General features: G+C 40.8%; 1 protein-coding gene across 1 annotated transcript in view; it reads right to left on the bottom strand.

The window, feature by feature from the left end:
* Positions 1-16145, bottom strand: part of LOC143860364 (putative E3 ubiquitin-protein ligase ARI8) — a 73957-nt gene extending 57812 nt beyond the window's left edge. Inside the window, exons 1-4 of the mRNA XM_077370951.1 lie at positions 15684-16145; positions 5953-6077; positions 2039-2147; positions 1770-1860 (exon numbers count right to left, since the gene is read on the bottom strand). Of these exons, the coding sequence (XP_077227066.1) occupies positions 1770-1860; positions 2039-2147; positions 5953-6077; positions 15684-15845 (487 nt within the window). The 5' untranslated portion in view covers positions 15846-16145. The remainder of the gene's footprint in view (positions 1-1769; positions 1861-2038; positions 2148-5952; positions 6078-15683) is intronic.
* Positions 16146-19585: the final 3440 nt, after the last annotated feature.

Here is a 19585-nt window from a genome sequence, read left to right on the forward strand (position 1 = left end):
AAAAATTTTCTTTCTGTGCAGTAGGAGTCTGTCCTAGATGTATTGGAGAGTCCTAAAGTTAGGAGTGCCTCTGTCAGGTTAGTTGTACACATGGTCAACTGATGACTAGAATAGGGTTCACTTAGATAGCCCATCTTTTCTCTAGGATAAGCCTAGTTACAAATAGGATGTAGGGTCGACCTGCATTAGTCCAGGGTTCAACTGCATTTAGACTAGGAGCATATAGGAAGTCTTAAAATCTACCTTCAACTTAATTAAACATCTTCAATAAGCTTTAATCACTAGTCTAGTCTAGTTGGTCGAATCAAGTTTAGTGGTTCTAGGTACAATAGGCATTGTAGCTTAGAATAGCGCCACCGAACTACGTTGATCTTGATTCCAAAAAGGCTTGGATACGTAGGCAGCTTGGACAGTCATCCAGGTTCAGATCACCCTATGCACATTTGTTATAGGGTTATTAGAGTTTTAGGGGTTTGTGGTCTATTATCTATCATTATCTTTTGCATTGGGGCATGTTAGTGTGTTTACTTCTCTGTCTTGAGTGTTCATACTTTAGATACATCTCTTGAGTAGTTTTAATTATTCATACATATGCTTAGCTGTAGCATTTACTTGCTTACTCACATGCTTAGCAGTAGCATTTACCTGCTTATCATATCTGTTCATATATCTGACATTATCTACTTAGCTGTAGCATGCATGTGGTTGTTTACCGCTTTCTTAGATGTGATGAGTTGGGATTAGAAGTGATGCGTTAGGATTAGTGGAGACAGGTATCAGGGTCATCTGACATTGGATTGGCTCTAGTCTTTACCGCCTCCCCATGAGTGATGTGAGGATGTTTTGAGAGGGGGAGACGGCGGATTCTAGTGTTCATTCCAATGTCAGATAATACTGATATCAACCCTCCTTAGGCATGGATGTTTTTTTTTTTTGCACATCCCCGAGTCATGCATGCTTAGTTAGATCGTCTTCTCAGGGATGATTGTTTATATCATATGATTTTTGCCCAAAATTCTTCAAAAATAATAAAAATGCCATAAGAGACCGAGTTTTCTCAGGCGAGTGGGGTGCCTAACACCTTCCCCACTCATAACCAAGTGCGAACCTTTTCTTCTCTGGTTATCCATTGCACAAAGCACTTTATGGGTTCCAGGCCTACTTCCTTGATGGCGACTCTTCTTTATATTTAGGTACGGCTTGGTTCTGAGTTCTTACTCTGAATTAAGAAGTATCGCATGCTGTGAGGATACTACTTTCAGAGAGCCGCAGTGAAGCTCTCCAACTCATGTGGAGATCGAGAGGCCCGCGGGGTCTCATCCCGCCGTCCGCGCCTCGAGATCGGGGTCTCACACATAGGCATCAGGTCACTTGAATCAAGACACTGCAAAAGGTTATCACATGACAAGGCTGGCAAGTTCTCCATCACAAGCCTATGCAGAAAATGGAAAAAGTTGATTTTGAAGTACAAGTGTTACTTTCATACATGTAGGTCAACTTAAAAGTCAAATAAATGTAGCAAGATCCATTGACATTCAAAAAAATGTAGCAAGATCCATTGGCTTGAAATAATACCAAGCATACATATGCAAATCCAGAAAGATCTAAACAAAATAACACATCATCTATGCACAGATTTATCATATTTTAATCATACTAAAAATAGCATCGTTTTATATAAAAAAATTGAGCCAAATAATCAGATCATGCACTTTATATTTCCTTTGGGAAAATGATTATAAACCCGGAGATTATTTAATGAAACAAACCTGTCCAGCAAACACTACAAAACTGATGGCCACAAGAGGCAGTATTCATCCTATCATGAGGGTAGGATTCAAAACAAATCCCACAAGTCAACTGCCACCATGACAACAACAAAAAGGTATATAAGAACCAATGAGAAACAACACAAAATTGAAAGACTAAATTCCACTCTTGAGTTTTATGCAAAAATGTGATTGTCAAATATCTCCACATATAAAAAACATAAGGCAAACTTAATTTTTTTCCTATAACAGTAATAAAGAAGACTTACTTCCTCAGCATTAGGCATTAGATCAACGACTTCTTTTTCAAACAAGCCCACAGTCTTGCGAACTTTTTCTTCATCTGCAAACCATTCATCGTGAACATTGCTGACACTCCTGTACACCAACAAACGATAAATTACAGTCAGCAACATTAGATAAAGTTCTTAACCAACATTCTAATCATAAAAAGTTCAGCAGGCAAAATTAAAACAAAGGTTCATATAATATATTATGGATAAATCAGGATAATTGAAGAGGCATCATGATCAAAGAAACTAGATTGTCGTACTAACGATTGAAATTTTTTTACTTTCCAAACGTACCTTTATTTCATATAGCTATACGCAGTGCACAATGAATAAATAAATGAACAAAGGATCTGCACCGTCTACACATCATACATTTCCTCAAAAAAAAATTCTATGATAAAAATAGTCACATGTTAGGATGTTCACTATACCCAGCAAATTAGCATGCAGAGGTAACAGAAAAATCTCCACACTCCAGCACAACCCAAGAAAGATCCCTTCAGAAGAAAGATTGAGTGGAGAGCTTTTCCGGGCTGCTCCATTTTAAAAATCCCCTATCTGACCCTCACTACAGAAGGTACACCTCAAACCAGCCAAGAATCCTGTAGCAATGTTCCCTCTCAATTCTTTTCTGAAATTAAGGGGGTCTAAAAAACATATTTCTGTCTTCACTTCATAAAACTCTGTTATGCCCTTCTTTCAATTACTAACCAAAAAAAGAAAAAAAATAAACAGATAAATATTCCCTTCACACAGCACAAACCTCCCAAAATCTCACCAAAGGATCACCCATTTTACCATAAGATCTTTAAACCCATGAGACTCCCCTCGAGGAATAACTGATGCCATCACAAACAGATCTTTAACCCTTTGAGACTCACAAAATAGCTTTTACGTATCAAATGCTCCCAAAAAATTTCATAGAATTTGAAACATCGTTCCATGTTATAAAGTTGACTTTGACCACAAAACTCAGTTGGAAATCTGTACATGCTCCCCTTGTACATTACCTTGAGACCTGAGAGCAATGCTTGTACTCGATATGGCAATTACCTTGAAACCAATGTTTGTACTCGATATGGCAATTGTTCATTCCCAACCACCCACCTCCCAATCTCTTACTATCTTTGTATCGATCTATGGAACCTGCAAACTCGAAAACTGCCAAAAAAACTTGAACCTGCAAACCCTCCTCATCGCATCTCCTCCAACAATTCGCAATCAGTATTGGATACCCTACGCAATGTCCCTTCTTCTCTCCCTCCACCTTCTGAAATAAGAGTTGCTTGACAATCTTTTTGATGCAACGTTCCTAGATGACACACTTGATCGCCCTTCTCGTTTTGGGCATATTCTCCTAGGGGATTAACATACCCGTGATAGGGCAGAGAGAAAAGAAGAGAAGAAATAGGATGAAGAAATGTTGAACAATTAAATCTTGATTTGTAGGGATAATGGAAAATCAGATCACTCCTGGGATTTCAATATCCCTAAATTAATCAAAATGCCTTCCTCGCCATCCTATCCACTCCGCCCTTCCCTTCTCTTCTTCTCTCCGCTTTCTCATACGATGAAGAAATATTGAACACTTTAATCTTGAATTTTAGGAATATTGAAATCTCATATCACTCGTGAGATCTAATGATTTGGGTTGAAATGCCTTCCTCTCTGCCCTACCCACTCTGCCATTCCCTTCCCTTATCTTCACTTTCTCCTCTCTGCCCTATTTAGGGTAAATTAATCCCCCAAGAGATCAAGCCCTTTGGATTTGAACTCGGGGCTCTTCTTGAACTCGGTGTCAGAGCTGTTGATGTTGTGTTCCAAGGATGCAAACATCCGTAAAGAGGGAGCTTAGATCTCATCATTGGAGAAAGTGATCTAGTCCGGGGGGGGGGGGGGGGGGGGGCGCGCGGGGTGGTAGTAGTCTGCTCAGAGGGTAACAGAATCCAGCATATCTCTTAATCTGGGCTACATCCATCATAGGGGGCGGCTAATGTTAATGGCCTTGGCATGGATCATGTGGAGGGGCAATAAGCAAAATGTGAGGGGATTTAGTCCAGATAGGTTTTGGTTTTAGATATGTATTAATTCAAAATGGGTGGGATTTTTAAGAGAAAATGGAGGTGGTCCAAGGATTAAATTATGTGTGAACCACAACTTATTTGGAGAAGGATAAATCCATCCCCTTTCTTCTTCTCTTCCGCCCCTTCTTACCGGTTGTGAGCTAATAATCTGTCTTTCTCTCCTCGATTGATGCACGACTTTTATTTTATTTTTTTGGTCAAGCTCACAACCTACTGCATTGGTAAACTACATTAAATATTTAAATAAAAAGTGTGACTCTTGCTCTCTCCTCTTTCTCAACTCTCCCAATATGGACAAAGGAAAGCGGCAGAAAGAAACAATTTTCGGCTCTTACCTATATAAAAGTTGAGGACAATCCCTCTAACCTAGCCATACTAATCAGGACGAACAAAGCCGTTAAAACCACTGATAGCATAAGCCCTGTCGGAAAAACCCCTCCAAGCTTCCTAATGGTAAAGAGAAGATAATTCAACAGATGGGGCATGCAAATACCACACTAATGAGGGAAGGCGACCCTGTTGTAGCTGATGTGCATCCTTGGTGGACCGCCAAAGTACACCACAGGTGGACACTTACAAAAGGTATACAGATGGGATGAAGAAGAGGAGGTCAAGTCTGCGACGGAAGAAAAGAGAACAATGTGGTGGAAATCAATATGGAAGCTAACAGGTAAGAAGAGAAGGAGAGCGTAAAGGGAGCTATCAAACCATCTCTTCCTTAAGAACACTACATAAGCCACTGGAATTCTCATTTTTTCCACCTCGTAATCGCAATTGTAATAATTTCAAAAGCCATTCTGGTTTCATTTCCATTATATTTTGACAGAAACCAAAAGATTTGTAGTTTTCTCTTTTGTTTGTTTTTCCCCTCTTTTTGAGGGTTAGAATTGGTGAATATTGGAATTTTTGTGAGTGAATCCGATGAGTTCATCAAACTGGCTGATCACAAACTTTTCAAGTGTGGTAATTGATTCCTAGTAAGCTTATGGAAAGGATACTTTGCATGCGGTGACCGCTTGCCTATCTCAAGAAAAGTGGGTTCAAATTGGGATTGAAATTTATTTTCCAAAAAAAAATATCATACCATTTGGGGAGGATGCGTGTCAGAGTGTTAGTTTTATCAGTTGGTTCATGGAAACCTAAAGTTAAAGGAGGGTTCGATACAACTGTTTACCACTGAAGGAGCTCTAATGAAGACGAATATACCCATGAAAAAGAAAATCAATAGCAGGTATGAGAGAGAGAGAGAGAAGAAGAAGAAGAATCTTGAGTGTCTTTTTTTCCATATATTTAATTAGAGCTGAGATGTTTGCACATTTTCATATCCCATGCGCACAAGTTGCACATATGGCTTTGCATTTTGTCCAGTGTGAGAGAGAACAGAAATAGCAAGAGCACTTGAGGGTTGAAGATAAGTGCTAAGAAATGCTCCACAACTTTGAAAGTAGGAATATCTTTGCGTGTAAAAATATATTCATAATTTATCCACAATATAGAAAGTACCAATTAATTCAGCATGTATGAAGAATAGCCAATCAAAAATCACAAAGAGAGAACAAAGAACTTTCATCTTTTTGACATTTATGACACTTTACCTCATAGAATCAATCCCTAAATAATTTTCTATTTGATCAGAGATAGCTACCAAAAGAGCTCATTTGTTGGTGTGCACTTGCAATGTTTTACAGTGTACAGGTACATCAAAGATTACATAAAATGCCAAGGAAAATGAACGTCAAGTAATTTTATCTCAAGGCAATAAGAGATAATTTATTTGCATTATTATCAATGGGGAGGGCCTCTTACCAATGATAGTGGCGCAGCAAGATGCTAGCTGAGACTCTTGTTATGGAAAGTACTGTAGATACCATTGTGATTTGTTCCTCCTGGCGCTGACGTATATCAGTTTCACTCAAAATGGTGTAATTTTGCTGGAATCAGAAAACCAACACACATTGAAACAATTAGTGATGTAAAAAGGAGGAAATGGAATATCAACACGATAAGCATTTAAAATAAACGTTAAGCTGAAAAGAATCATATTTCATAGCTACAAAATGAAAATACGTTCAAACATAATAAGCATTAAGCTCTAGTACTGGGAAATGACAATGACCACGATAATGCATGAAATAATAAAACATTAGCCAAGATATCAATGCACCTAATCACCAAAAAGCATGTTGTTGAACATTATCATGTTTTATAGTTTCAGGCAGGAAGGGTACAAATTCTCCTAGAAAGTTCATTGAGTGCTTCGTGAAAATATTGGACCTAACCACTAAAGTCATAGAAAGTTCAGGCAATTTATAAATTAAGTGATACAAAGCCATTGTCCAATGGACAATTGGACAACAATTGGACAATGAGCTCTTGAAACAACATCAACATGCAAATATCTACGCTCGGAAAAGATACCCTCTTCTCCGGCGATATGGTTTAGTCCGGTGAGAGGGGCTCGTCGTCCGACTCTGAAGCTAAGTAGAACATGGGGCTTGGACTTCTACTGCGACGGTTTGGGCTAATCCTGTGGGGAGCAGGTGGGGATTGATAGGTTGATAGAAAAGCCTCTGGGTTGTGTGTTTCTGGTGAGGATCGTCTTCTCCGGCGAGTCCCAGTCGTTCTGGGGAGGGGTCTCCCGATTGTTCTCGCAATATCCTCCCCTATTTCTGTTGTCTCTGTTTCTCCGTTTGCTTCTTCTTCTTCTGCTGCTTCATCTTCTTCTTCCTCTTCTTCTTCTATTTCTGTGGTAGAACTCTCTGGTTCTGTGTCAGAATCCTCCACTGTATACACTTCTGGTTCATCATATTCACTATCTGTCTCTGATTCTATTTCCATCTCGTTATCTTCATCTGTTTCCGACTCATATCTAGGGGTGAGAGGTGAGAAGTTCTGTCTACACATTGTGAGACTGTCAGATTGGAAATTGCTGGAGGTAGGTGGAATAAAGATCACCAACGCCTACAATCTGTTTCGGCTTGCAGCTTATATTGATGGAGGAATTTGTGAAGAACATGAACTCAAATGGGCATGAGAGGTTTATGAATCGAACTGCTTTTCAGCCCCGAATCTGGAATAACAACAGGGATTCTCTGGCTAAAGCGTACCAATATGGGAGAAAAAGATTACAGGAGATTTGGAAAGTAAAACGTAGTAGAAGAGATGAGAGATTGTTCAGGGTGGCCAAAAGAAGGAAAGAGTAATTTAGGGGATTGGAAATGCTCTAAGTGCAAGTTTATCAACTTTAGAAGAAGGGTGGAATGTTACAGGTGTGGGAAAGTTTGGTCGGGTGACATGAACGTTCCCGCCAATTTCTTCAAAAACCCCTTAGTTATCTCATCCAAGGAGAAGCTGAAAGAACCTTTGCCTAAGGTAGCTGTAATTGGGGAAGTGGAAAAAGAAACAGGGGTATTCACTGACGTAGCTCGTAATGAGGGGTTAGAAGGCTATGATGCTGAACCAGGACTTAATGAGGATACAGTTTTTTGTCAGGAAAAAATCTGGGCGGACTCCATAGCATTAGTTCCTCAGTTCAGTATTAAAAGCACTCTATGAGGGAAAAATAAAGGTGAAATAACTCTTGATGCAGAGGAGTTGCAAGGTGGTTGGAGAAGATGTCAGGAAACACAGGAAGTTTAAAGGTTACGCAGGTGGCTCCTCAGGAGTTTGCTATTGCCTCTTCACAGATTCTCTTGTTGGACTCGTATAAGGTTCAATGGGCTAGCGGTGAAGCTAGTCCATTCGAAATGGTATCTGAGTGGAAAGATAGATTTTCAGGCAATTTCTTATCTTCTTGGTGGTCGATTAAAGGTCTGCCTCCTCATGCTTGGTCTGTGGTCAATTTTAGAAAGATAGGATGCAGAATCGGAAGAGTGCTAGCGACAGATGGGTCTTGCGAAATGGGTAATGGGTATGAGTCGGCTATGATCTTATTAATGGCGTCCAATTCTGCTTCCGATGTAATGAAACTTCCGGTGTGTATAGATGAAACAGTATTTTGGGTGGTGGTATTACGATGTTTTTCTTGGCCTTGGCTTTCTGAAGTTCGTGAATCGGAGGAGACGGCGGAACTATTTTGTCAACCTTGGTCTGGTTCGATCGAGTTTACTAGCGGCGTCGTGCCGGAGAAGAGGGGTGCGCAGTATAGCAATCAAGGGGGAGAAAAAATTTCGTACGCCTCTTCTTCTTCTAGTCTACCCTACGACGTGTCCTCTTCACGTGGTGGTAGCATGAGCTACAAGGGGGTAGCTTACGGTGATTTGAACGATGAGATGATTACCATGCAGAGGGACAACGTGGCGTGCTCTCATTTGTCTCCAGTAAGGCGGTCGTCAGTAGTAGGTTTCTCGACGTTGGTGGAGTCTCATAACCCTCTGATAAGTTTAGTGGGTTCTCAACCGTCGGATGGTCAGTATTTGCAGATGGGCCCTTTGTCGCAGTTTGTTTTTTCTCCTATCCCTCGGATCTGTGGATCTAGCCATTCAATCGAATCCTCTCCGTTGGGTTATATGGAATTATCACGTTCGACGAACCTTTTTAATCTGAGCTGTTTGGAGGCCCATAGCCCACGTGATCTGGTGGACTTTTTGGACAATTCGGTTATTGGGCTTCCTATATCTTATCCAAGCGGGGTTAGTAGTGCGGTAGATTCCCAAATCAGGTTGAAAGCCTCTGGGAATTTTTCTTCTCTTACGGTCTGTTTGTCTGTGCGAGCCAAGTGTTATCCGATCCTTCAAACACCAAGTCTGGGGAACCAAGGGGCAGAAGGGTTTTTGGGCGAATCTAATCTCATCATTAATCTGTTGGACGAGTTTGCAGAAACAGTGAGGAGGGTCTCGTGGGAGATGTTATTTTGACAGGGGGGAGTCAAGGTCAGTTTCTTTTGCAAAGTGAGGAAGTGAATGATGTTCTCCCTTCATCCAATGTATCTTTAGACAGATTTGTGCAGATGTATAGGTGGGAGGATATCGGTGGGAAGGACAGTAGGGGCCACGATTACTCATCTTGGTCCGATAACAGGTGCAATAATCTGGCTATGGTTATTACTCAGAAGGAAAATCCTAAACCCATTTCCTGGGTTGATCCTAAATATGAGATTTTGGAGGTGTTTGTAAACCACATCATTTCTACTAGCAGAGCTTTGGGCTTGACTTATTCAGAACCGGATGATCAGTTAATAAATATGTTCAGGGTTGCGGAGGGAAGAGAATTAGATCAGAGAATATTTTCCAACCCTTCCAGTTTAGAGGGGATTAAGAAGATGCTGCGGGAATTAGCCAAACTCAAATCCGAAGTTAATTATGATGGGTCTAATGGTAGACACTCCAAATGTTCAAATAGGAAAAGTAGTAAAAGAGGAGGTCCCAGGGGTCATCTAGCTCTCAAATCGGTTTGCCCATGAAGATAATTTCTTGGAATGTGAATGGGTTGGGGTCATTGGAAAAAAAGGCTCAAGTTAAAGAAGTTGTAAAACATAATAAACCTGAGGTAGTTTGTCTTCAAGAAACAAAGATGGGGGTGGTGAATAGGTCTTTAGTTAAGAGTTTAGGAGCGAATGCGAATTGGGAATTCCTATCCTTGGATGCGATTGGAGCCGCAGGGGGCATTCTAGTTATGTGGGATCAATCAAGGTGGGAAATGCAAGACTCATGGATAGGTAGGTTTTCAGTTTCAATCGTCTTGACGACGAAGGTGGGGAACCTATCTTGGTAACCTTCACAGGTATATATGGTCCAACAGTGAGGAATGAAAAGGTTTATTTATGGGAAGAACTAGTCGTAGTCAGAAATAAGTGGGGACATCCGTGGTGCTTGGAGGGGGGGATTTTAACGAAATTAGATGGGTTGAAGAGAGGCTGGGTTGTAGAAGATCCAATCAGTATATGGGTGAATTTTCTGATTTTATCGCTAGTCATGAATTGATTGATATTCCTTTGTCGGGGGCTAAATTTACTTGGTCTAGAAACACCAGGAAGAGTCGAATTGGCCGGTTTTTGTTTTGCTCAGAGTGGTTATCCATCTTTCCGGACTCATATCAAAAGGCTCTTATTCATTCAGTCTCGAATCAGTGCCCGCTATTGCTTGATCCAAGATTGGATTCTTGGGATCCCTCTCCGTTTAGGTTTGACTTGGCTTGGCTTGAAATTCCAAAGATGGAAGAGTTGATGGGGGTTGGTGGGTATCGCATAAGGTTGAAGGGGCGGCGGATTTTGTCATAGGGGAAAAGCTCAGAGCTCTAAAGAAGAAAATCAAAGAATGGAACTCTAATAGAATCGAGGTAAGATCTTAAAGAAAGTTGTGGTTGACAGAATTCGAGCTATCTCTTTGGCGAATGAGGAGGGGACTGCTTTAGAGGAAGAGCTGAATGATTTGGGTCGATACAAGGCAGAACACAGATGTCTTTTATTGCAGGATGAAATATCGTGGAGGCAGAAATCAAGAGCTTTGTGGTTGAAGGAGGGGGACAAAAATACTGCTTACTTTCACAGCATAGCTAGTGCGAGAAGGCGAAACAATCGTATAGCGGCTCTAGAGGTCGACGATGCATTATCATACAATAGGGAAGTTATCACCAAGGAAATTCTGGATTTCTATAGGACTTTATATTCTTCGGAAGACATAGTGCGACCGGTATTAGATGATGTGCATTTTAAGGTGCTAGATGAGAACAGTAGGGTGGAGTTGGAAAGGCCGTTCTCGGAAGAGGAGGTGGAGAAAAGGGTTTTTTCGATGGACCGCGATAAAGCTCTGGGGCCGGATGGTTTTTGTATGGCATTCTTTCAATCTTGCTGGGAGTTTGTGAAAGGGGACCTCCTTAAATTTTTCAGGGATAGCTAGTGCGAAAAGGCAAAACAATCGTATAGCGACTCTAGAGGTCGACGGTGCATTATCATACAATAAGGAAGTTATCACCAAGGAAATTCTGGATTTCTATAAGACTTTATATTCTTCGGAAGACATAGTCCGACCGGTATTAGATGATGTGCATTTTAAGGTGCTAGATGAGAACAGTAGGGTGGCGTTGGAAAGGCCATTCTCGGAAGGAGGTGGAGAGAGGGGTTTTTTCGATGGACCGCGATAAAGCTCCGGGGCCGGATGGTTTTTGTATGGCATTCTTTCAATCTTGCTGGGAGTTTGTGAAAGGAGACCTCCTTAAATTTTTCAGGGACTTTTTTGAAGGTATGGTGTTGGATAGAGGCACTGGCGCGTCGTTCATAGCTCTGTTGCCAAAAATTAAAGGTGCAGTGAAGGTCTCGGATTTTAGACCTATCAGTCTAGTTGGTTACCTTTATAAAGTCCTGTCAAAGATATTGGCAGACAGGATAAAAGTGGTTCTTCTTCATATTATTTCGTTAAATCAGTGTGCTTTTGTGAGCCAGCGGCAGATTTTGGATTGCTCTTTGGTGGCCAATGAAACGGTGGATTGGATGGTAAAGGCGGGTATTGCAGAAGTTGTGTGCAAACTTGACATGGAAAAAGCTTATGATAGAGTAGAATGGCATTGTTTGGATCATTTCCTTGGGAAAATCGGGTTTGGGAACAGGTGGCGTGGGTGGATAAAAAGTTGCTTATTGTCGGCTTGGTTTTCCATTCTTATAAATGGCTCTCCAAAAGGATTTTTTAGATCGTCACGAGGTTTGCGGCAAGGGGATCCGTTATCTCCTTTCCTGTTCGTTATTGTTGCTGAAGCTCTGAGTCTTTTAATGGAGAAAGGCAAATCTGTGGGGCTAGTTGAGGGGATACAATGTAGCCAGAATAGAATTGAGGTGTCGCATCTGCAATTTGCGGATGATACCCTATTATTTAGTATCCCCCAGATATCCCAAATTTTGAATCTTAAAGCGGTGTTGAGATGCTATGAAATCGTTACTGGTCAAAGGTCGAATTTTTTAAAGTCTCGGTTATATGCAGTGAATGTGGGAGAGGATGAAGCAAAGAATCTGGCAAATCTTATGGGGTGCCTTTTAGATAGTTTTCCTTCTTCTTATCTTGGGTTCCCTTTGGGAGGGGGAAGACCAAAAATAGGTTCTTGGGCTCCCATTGTGGAAAGAATTGAAAGGCGACTAGATCCCTAGAAAAGGAATTTGGTATCAAAAGGGGGAAGATTGACATTGAATAAGGTTGTGTTGTCTAATATTCCTATTTACCAATTATCTTTATTCATGTGCCCTATTAGCATTGCAAAGTGTATCGAATTGATCTAGAGGAGGTTTTCATGAGGAGGATCGAAGGAAAAGAGGAGTCTCTCTTTGGTCTCTTGGGAAGATGTATGTAAGCCCGGGTTTGGGGATCAGAAAGATCAAACAAGTAAATGTTGCTCTCTTGGGGAAATGGTTGTGGAGGTTTAGCGAGGAACAGTCACGGTTGTGGGCGAAAGTTATTTGTGGTAAATATGGTGCAGATGTGGGAAATTGGAGATCTCTAAATCGTTTCAATAAAACGGGGGTGACTTTGTGGAGGGATATTATGCGATTGAGTTCAAGTTTCGATCGCGGCGTAAGATATAGAGTTTATTGGGGGGATAGAATTTCTTTTTGGAATATGGTATGGTGTTCCGTCATTCCTTTAAAAGATTTATTCCCTAATCTATATGTTGTGGCCGCAGACAAGCAAGCTTTAGTTAAAGATTGTTTCGAGTTTCGAGACAATAAAGTGATATGGAAGCCGCTATTCCGCAGAAACTTCTTTGACAGGGAATTGCTCTCGATGGTCTCGTTACTTCAGGTCTTGGAAGGTAATTACATTAGCTCTTCAGGGGTGGATAAAAGGTTATGGGTTTGGTATTCTTCGGGTTTTTTTCGGTAAAATTCTTCTTCAAGGGCCTGAATCCGTTTGAAGAAAATCTTTCTGTTGCAAAATTGTGGAAGATTAAGGTTCCCCCAAGAATTTGCTTCTTTGGGTGGGCGGCGATTCAAGGTCGTATACAAACGGTGGACTTTTTGAGGGCTAGGAATATGATTATAGTCGATCATTGCGCTTTGTGTATAGAAGCAGGGGAGTCGGTGGATCATTTATTTATTCATAGCAAAGTAGCTCGAGAGGTTTGAGGAGGGGTCCTGTCGAGGTTCGGTATTGCATGGGTGTTCCCTTCTAATGTGAAGGATCTTTTTGAAGGGTGGTCTTTTATTCCATGGAGGAAAAAAGGGAAAGTATTGTGGTCGATTTCTTTATTGGCCACGATGTGGGTTCTATGGACGGAAAGAAATAATAGGATTTTCGTTGGGCATGCAAATTCTTCTTACTATCTATATATCAAGGTAGTCGCGTTATCGATTTCCTGGGCGAGGGCGCTGCCAATTTTCAAATTTGTCTCGACTTTCGACTTGTGGGCGGGGTGGAAAGTGGTTTGCAACAGTCAAGTCCCCGATCCTGTAATTGTACAGAAGTGGGTCAATCCACCTGCTGGTTTTTCCAAGTTGAACTTTGATGGATCAAGCTTGGGCAACCCCGGTCTAGCCAGGATCGAGGGTGTCTTGAGGAGTTCCGATGGGGAAGTTTTGCAGGCTAATTCCGGGCCTATCGGCGTAGCAGATTCGAACAAAGCTGAAGCTAGAGCCGCATATCAAGGCATTTTGCTTTTAGCGAGTGAGAGGGTGGCGAGCACTATCGTGGAAGGAGAGTCGTTAAATGTCATTAGGTCGCTTAAGGGTTCGGTGGTTCCTCCTTGGAGATTTCTTCGTTTTTTCGATGAAATAAAGGATATAACGGTTGGGTGCTCTATGTCGTTCTAAAATGTAAGGAGATCAGCTAATGAAGTCGCTGACAAGTTGACTAAAGCGGGTGCTGTCAAACAGGCTCTGGAGCTTTACGACTTTCTGCCCCCTTAATTTCTTATTGTATTGTTTTTCTTTTTCCTTTTCTCTTTTGTGTAATTCTGTTTTAGTGGGGTGTGCGGGGGGACTTTTTCGGTCTCTCCCTTTTTAATATATTCAGTTACCATTCGAAAAAAAAAGCCATTGTCCAATGGATGCATACTAATTGCCCAATAACACATGATAAGTCAACGCTTTAGGAATCCGTATAACGGATGTCAGGGTGTTTTGGACTTTGATTTTTCTTCCAACAAGATACATATAAGTGCAAACATTTTTAAGGTACCTCAAAATAATAAGAGTGAAGAATTAATTAATGTTCTCTTAAAATTTGAACTTAATCTAAGCAAATGAAGTTAGAAAAAATATGCAAAATTGGGGATTGCCGAAAGAAACACATTTAGAAACTGGAGTCTTGTTTAAAATTCCCAGAGTTTTCTTGGTTCACCATAAGCACATGTTTGGTTCAGGCTAGGCTTGCAATATGGGTCAAACCTGATATGCTCTAACCAAATTGTGCTTTATGGTATCACGTTAATAGAAGAAAAATGGAAAGAAGAATCGTGAAGACTAACTGGTGGAAATGCCCACAACAAGCAAGCTTGATCGACAAACAAATTGGACTAAATGATACAGAATAATAAGCTAGAAAGTGGCAGACAGCCAGAGTGCTTTTAATATAAAGGGGATATATGGAACCAGTGTTTCATAATGCGTATGCGCCTATGCGGGTCAAGAAAATCCTAAGTACTCGGTTGACGCGGCTGAGTACTCGGCTGACGCAGCTGAGTACTATGTTGGAGCGGTCAAAACTCAGGAGAGTCAAAGGAGTTTTTATTGATTTGTAGGACAAAACGCAGAAAGCGGCGACGTAACACTGAACGCAGCAAAGGTAAAAGGGAGTCAACACAGGGCAGTCCACAATAATGCAGGGTGTTTAAAAACTATGGAACATATGATCCCACTGTGACAGAGGATCACATTACAGTTATGAGTTACGAAGAGAGAGAGACAGACAGACATGCAGATATTCTGTAAGAAACTCTACAAAACTCCAACAAAAATATAGTTCCCTACAATTCCACGGCTCAAAATCCAGAAACTTTCAAGTTCAACAACTAAATCCATGAGAATTACCAGCTAAAATACCATCAGAAAAAAAAAATCCACTGTCTACATATATTCCAACCTTCCTCTATCAATCCTATGACCCCCAATCGTTGAAACCCACGTCTGATGGAACAAATTGAACATTAACCCAAACAAATTAATCATTAACCTAGAAAGCTTTTGCAATTTAAAACCTGAACTGATGATAAATTACAACAGACTTTTCAGTATATACATATCAATCCACCCCGATTTCAGCTTCGAATTGATTGCACAAAAATCAACAAAAAAGATGTAAGAAACCCAACAGAAACAAAACCCATTGTCAATGACACATCCAAGCTAACAAAACCCTAATTAACATAATCAACACACAGTCGAAAAAACAGTTTTTTCGACTGTCATAACTGTCAAGCCCAATTTTCAGCTTCCAATTGATTGGACAAAAATCAACAAAAAGTCATTAAAACCCAACAAAAACACAATCAATTGTCAAAGACACATCCAAACAAACAAAACCCTAATTAGCAGAATCAACACAGAAAAAATAACTTTTTAACCGACTATCATATATAAAAAACCAAAATCTTTCCACGAATTAGGGCTCAGAAATCACCTGTTGACGGTGTGAGTTGGTGTCATCAGACCCATCTGTGTCATTATCAAACTCATAATCCCCATCAGCATCATCATCGCTTGCCATGGCCGTCTCCCCACTGTAGAAATCCTCCACCGATTCCACATCATTCGCATCGTGCATATCGTCCTCCGAATCCATTCCCCCAGGAGAAAAAAAAAACCCTAGAATTCCCTTCCAAAATTAACCCCAAAACACGAATTAGGGCACAAAAATACGCACCGAATATGATGAAATAGAGATCAAAACGAAGCAAGGAATTCAACGGATGAAAGGAAGGAAGGATGCGATTGAAGAAAACGAAGAAATTCGAAGAGATTCGAAAGAGAATGGAACATCGTTAATGAATATCAAAGGAAAAGATAGGTTTTTTGAAGTTTGTTTTTGTCCCAAGAGACGAATCTAGCTTTTATATTTCTCTAAAGAGAGAGAGAGAGAGAGTCCCTCTGTCAATAATAAGAGTCCGAGTCCATTGTAACTTTGTAAGAATAAGAGAGGCTATTGATATTTGCACTACCATGTTTTGATAAGTGCATTAAATTATCTTGACTTTTATTATTTAAAGGTATTGATGTCAAACGTTATTATGGTTCCAAAAAATATCTCAAAAGCTAATTACAATAAGACAAGCTGAATTTGTACTGAACTCAACTCAACCCAACCAAGCCTTTTAATATTAAAACACGGTAGTGCTAATATCAGTAACCTTTTATAATTAATATTAAAAAACTAAAAAGCAAAAAGACGCGAGTCACGCTCGCATACGAAGCTACTTAGTGGTCGCATGAGTTTTAACTTTGAACCTGACGCCTCTCCTCCACGTATTTATTTACTTTCTAAAACCAATTTGAGAATAACAAATTTAGACTGCTAGACTTAATCGCACGATATTCTAGTCGCATCATGACTGGTATGTAGCCTCTAAAATGGGCGACCTATTTGTAATCAAAGAGGTAACTATTTCTAACAAGACACCACCTTGAGACTAAAGTTAGTGTGCATAGGATTCCTCCAACTAGAAATGTTTGGCAAAAAGTTGGTCGGTTAGGACTAGACCCGGCAAAATGGCAACCGTACCCGCGGGTACACCCGGCCCGTAGCAAAATTTGCAGGTACGGGTACCAATTTTGTTACCCGCCAAAAAAAAGACCTACACCCGTGACCAGCGGATGGGTCTGGGTCGAACCCTCGTGCCCGCAGGTTACCCGTCAAAACTGGTTAGGTTTTTTCTTGGTTTTCATTCACTAAAGACTAAACAGTAATATCGATTCAAGCAGATTTGGCACAAAGCCCAGTTGTAATTTCAAGCAGATTTTGCTACATGTTGAATTTCAAGCTCTCATCTCCAATTGTTTTGTGGACAAGTCTGGTGCAAGATTTAGGGTGGTCTGGAACAGTTTATGCAGACAATTGTAGCTAGAAAATTGGTTGGACTTGGCTCCCACAAGTGATATCTTGCCTTTCTGCATCCATGAGTAGAATCCTTCTATTACATGCCGTCCTTGATTGGGGCTAAGTTTACTAGAATGTGTTTATGGAATTTTTAGTAGAAATATAGTCAGGTTTCTTTATAATTCAAGATCTGCATGTTTGATAATGTAATAATTGAGTGATATCTATCACGAAGTCTCCATGGTTATTTGATGCTCTTTTCGGGATCATTTGCTCCTTAGCAAGTACTAACATTTTTGGTGGTGGCATTGAAAACCATGGGCTGCTAGGAAATAGCAAAGCAGAGACTATTATTTCCACGTTCAGGATTGTTGATTGAGAAGTTTAGATATTCAAGGAGTTTGTAAGGGTATCTATGGAAATTACTGAATTAATCACTGCACTTGACTGCATTTTCTATTTGATTATGGTCCATAGAAAATGAAATCGTCGTTGCCGTAAAAGGTGTTTTTTTTAAAAAAAATTAAATATATATTTGTTGAGTTACCCGCCGGTTTACCCAACTCGCACGGGTTGGGTCTGGGTTACTGAAAAGCTACCCATAGAACTGCGGGTATTTTTTACCCGTAACAGCTGGGTACGTACTCGCGCGGGCTGTACCCCTACCCGCACGGGTTACCCATTTGCTGGGTCTAGTTAGGACAAGTTTGGACTGCATGAATTTCATGCCGTAATTTTATGGAAGAGTTTGGCGATAAAACACTTTTCCAAAATTTCATGCTTTACCATTGTTTGATTACAATCCTAAAAAAGTATCATGCCGGTTTTAGCTTATATAATTCTAGATTATAAAATCCATGTATCCAAACAGCCAGTTTATTATAGTATTCCTAAAAGGGATTTGCTAGCGTCCATCGCAGAAGGCATTTCACGGATGGTCTGTTGCATCTTATAGCAGCCACAGAGGCCCACTTTTCAGCAGATTTTGTCTTCATTCACGAGGTGGCTACTGTTAGATGCAGCAGATCATCCGCAAAATGGCTTCTGCGATGGACACTAGCAAATCCCTTCCTAAAATATATCGTTTCCATCTTACAGAAACAACAGAATTTCTAAAGGAAAAAATCTTAAGAAATATTTTCCCTGCAATCCAAATTAAGAGGTGGGATCAGAGTGGGTCGATCAGATCCAAACATTGTGTTGACCACAACACACACAATTCCATTATCCTGCGGATGGCCAATCTACCCGACCTTTGAGATGCCGTCAACTCCAATCATAGCTCATCACTACAAATCCAGATCCAACGACCATTGGTTGTCTTTAGTCTGTGCCTTATGCCACAATCCTCTGAAGTCTTCTGCCGTTCTCTCCGTACCATCATCTTAGACAGTTTCAGAGAGACACATCCACTTCTCCGCCCTCGTTCACTCTCACTGCAATATCTTTGTTCTTGTCACAGATGCCGCTGGCTTTGTCGGCACTCATATCTCCACCCTATTTCCTGCATCGTGTGTGTTCCTGTCATTGTCGATTCCTCCATGCCTTATCATGATACAACTCTCTCCATATTTGATATATGTACTCATTTTTTTCATGTTCGAGCAACAAAAAGTCTATGGCACAGCCAAACATACAAGAGGTCCAGACTACCTGCAAAAGGAGCCTGAGAGGATGCAAAGGATTATCCAAACCATTTAGAGTCTCCACAATGATAGTGGGAACTGGGTTAGCCTTGCTCTACTCAATCACATCGAGGATGGTCGAGGATGCAATATTGGAACTCTGACACATGAGAAATCTAGCATAGACACAGAAGATGAGTACCCTTAGACCTGGCAAAATTAACCCATGCCCGCAGATCGACCCAACCCACCCACAAATTTGCGGATACGGGTTGGCATTTGAGTGACCCATCAAAATTGACCAACGGGTCACCCAACCCACCAAAACGTGGGTTGGGTCAGGTGAACCCGTTGGTACCCGCATTTTGTTTTTTTCGATTCGAGTAGATACCGGCCGCATTTCCTAACTCGCAACAAAGGGCAGCTTTCACATAAAAGAGGGGATTTCTCTCTTTTGGAGGGTACTCCAGGCATTTTGTGTTACTTCATTGAGAAGCAATCCATACGAACCGTGAGATCAAATAAAAAGATAAATGGATGGTCTAGATTAAGAGGAAACACAACCTAGTATAAAAGGGACACGGGTTTGTTTGTAATGGGGGTACTCCAGGCATTTTTTCTAAGTCTCTTCTTTTGTTTTTGTTGCTATAATTTCCTTATTCATCCAAAAAAAACTCTTTGGCAAAAAATTGCGGGTTGACCCAACCCACTTGCAGTGGGTGCAGGTCACCTAAGTGATAACCCGTAGGGATGCAGGTCATTTTTTACCCAACCCGTTTGACCCGCACCCGCATGACCCGCGGGTAACCCAACCTAATCCCCCCGTTTCCTAGGTCTAAGTGCCCTATATCAACAAAATTGGAA

The sequence above is a fragment of the Tasmannia lanceolata genome, unplaced genomic scaffold (genome assembly GCF_043159265.1).
Source record: "Tasmannia lanceolata isolate RefF3 unplaced genomic scaffold, GAP_Taslan_0.1 ptg000037l, whole genome shotgun sequence".
Lineage (NCBI taxonomy): Eukaryota > Viridiplantae > Streptophyta > Magnoliopsida > Canellales > Winteraceae > Tasmannia > Tasmannia lanceolata.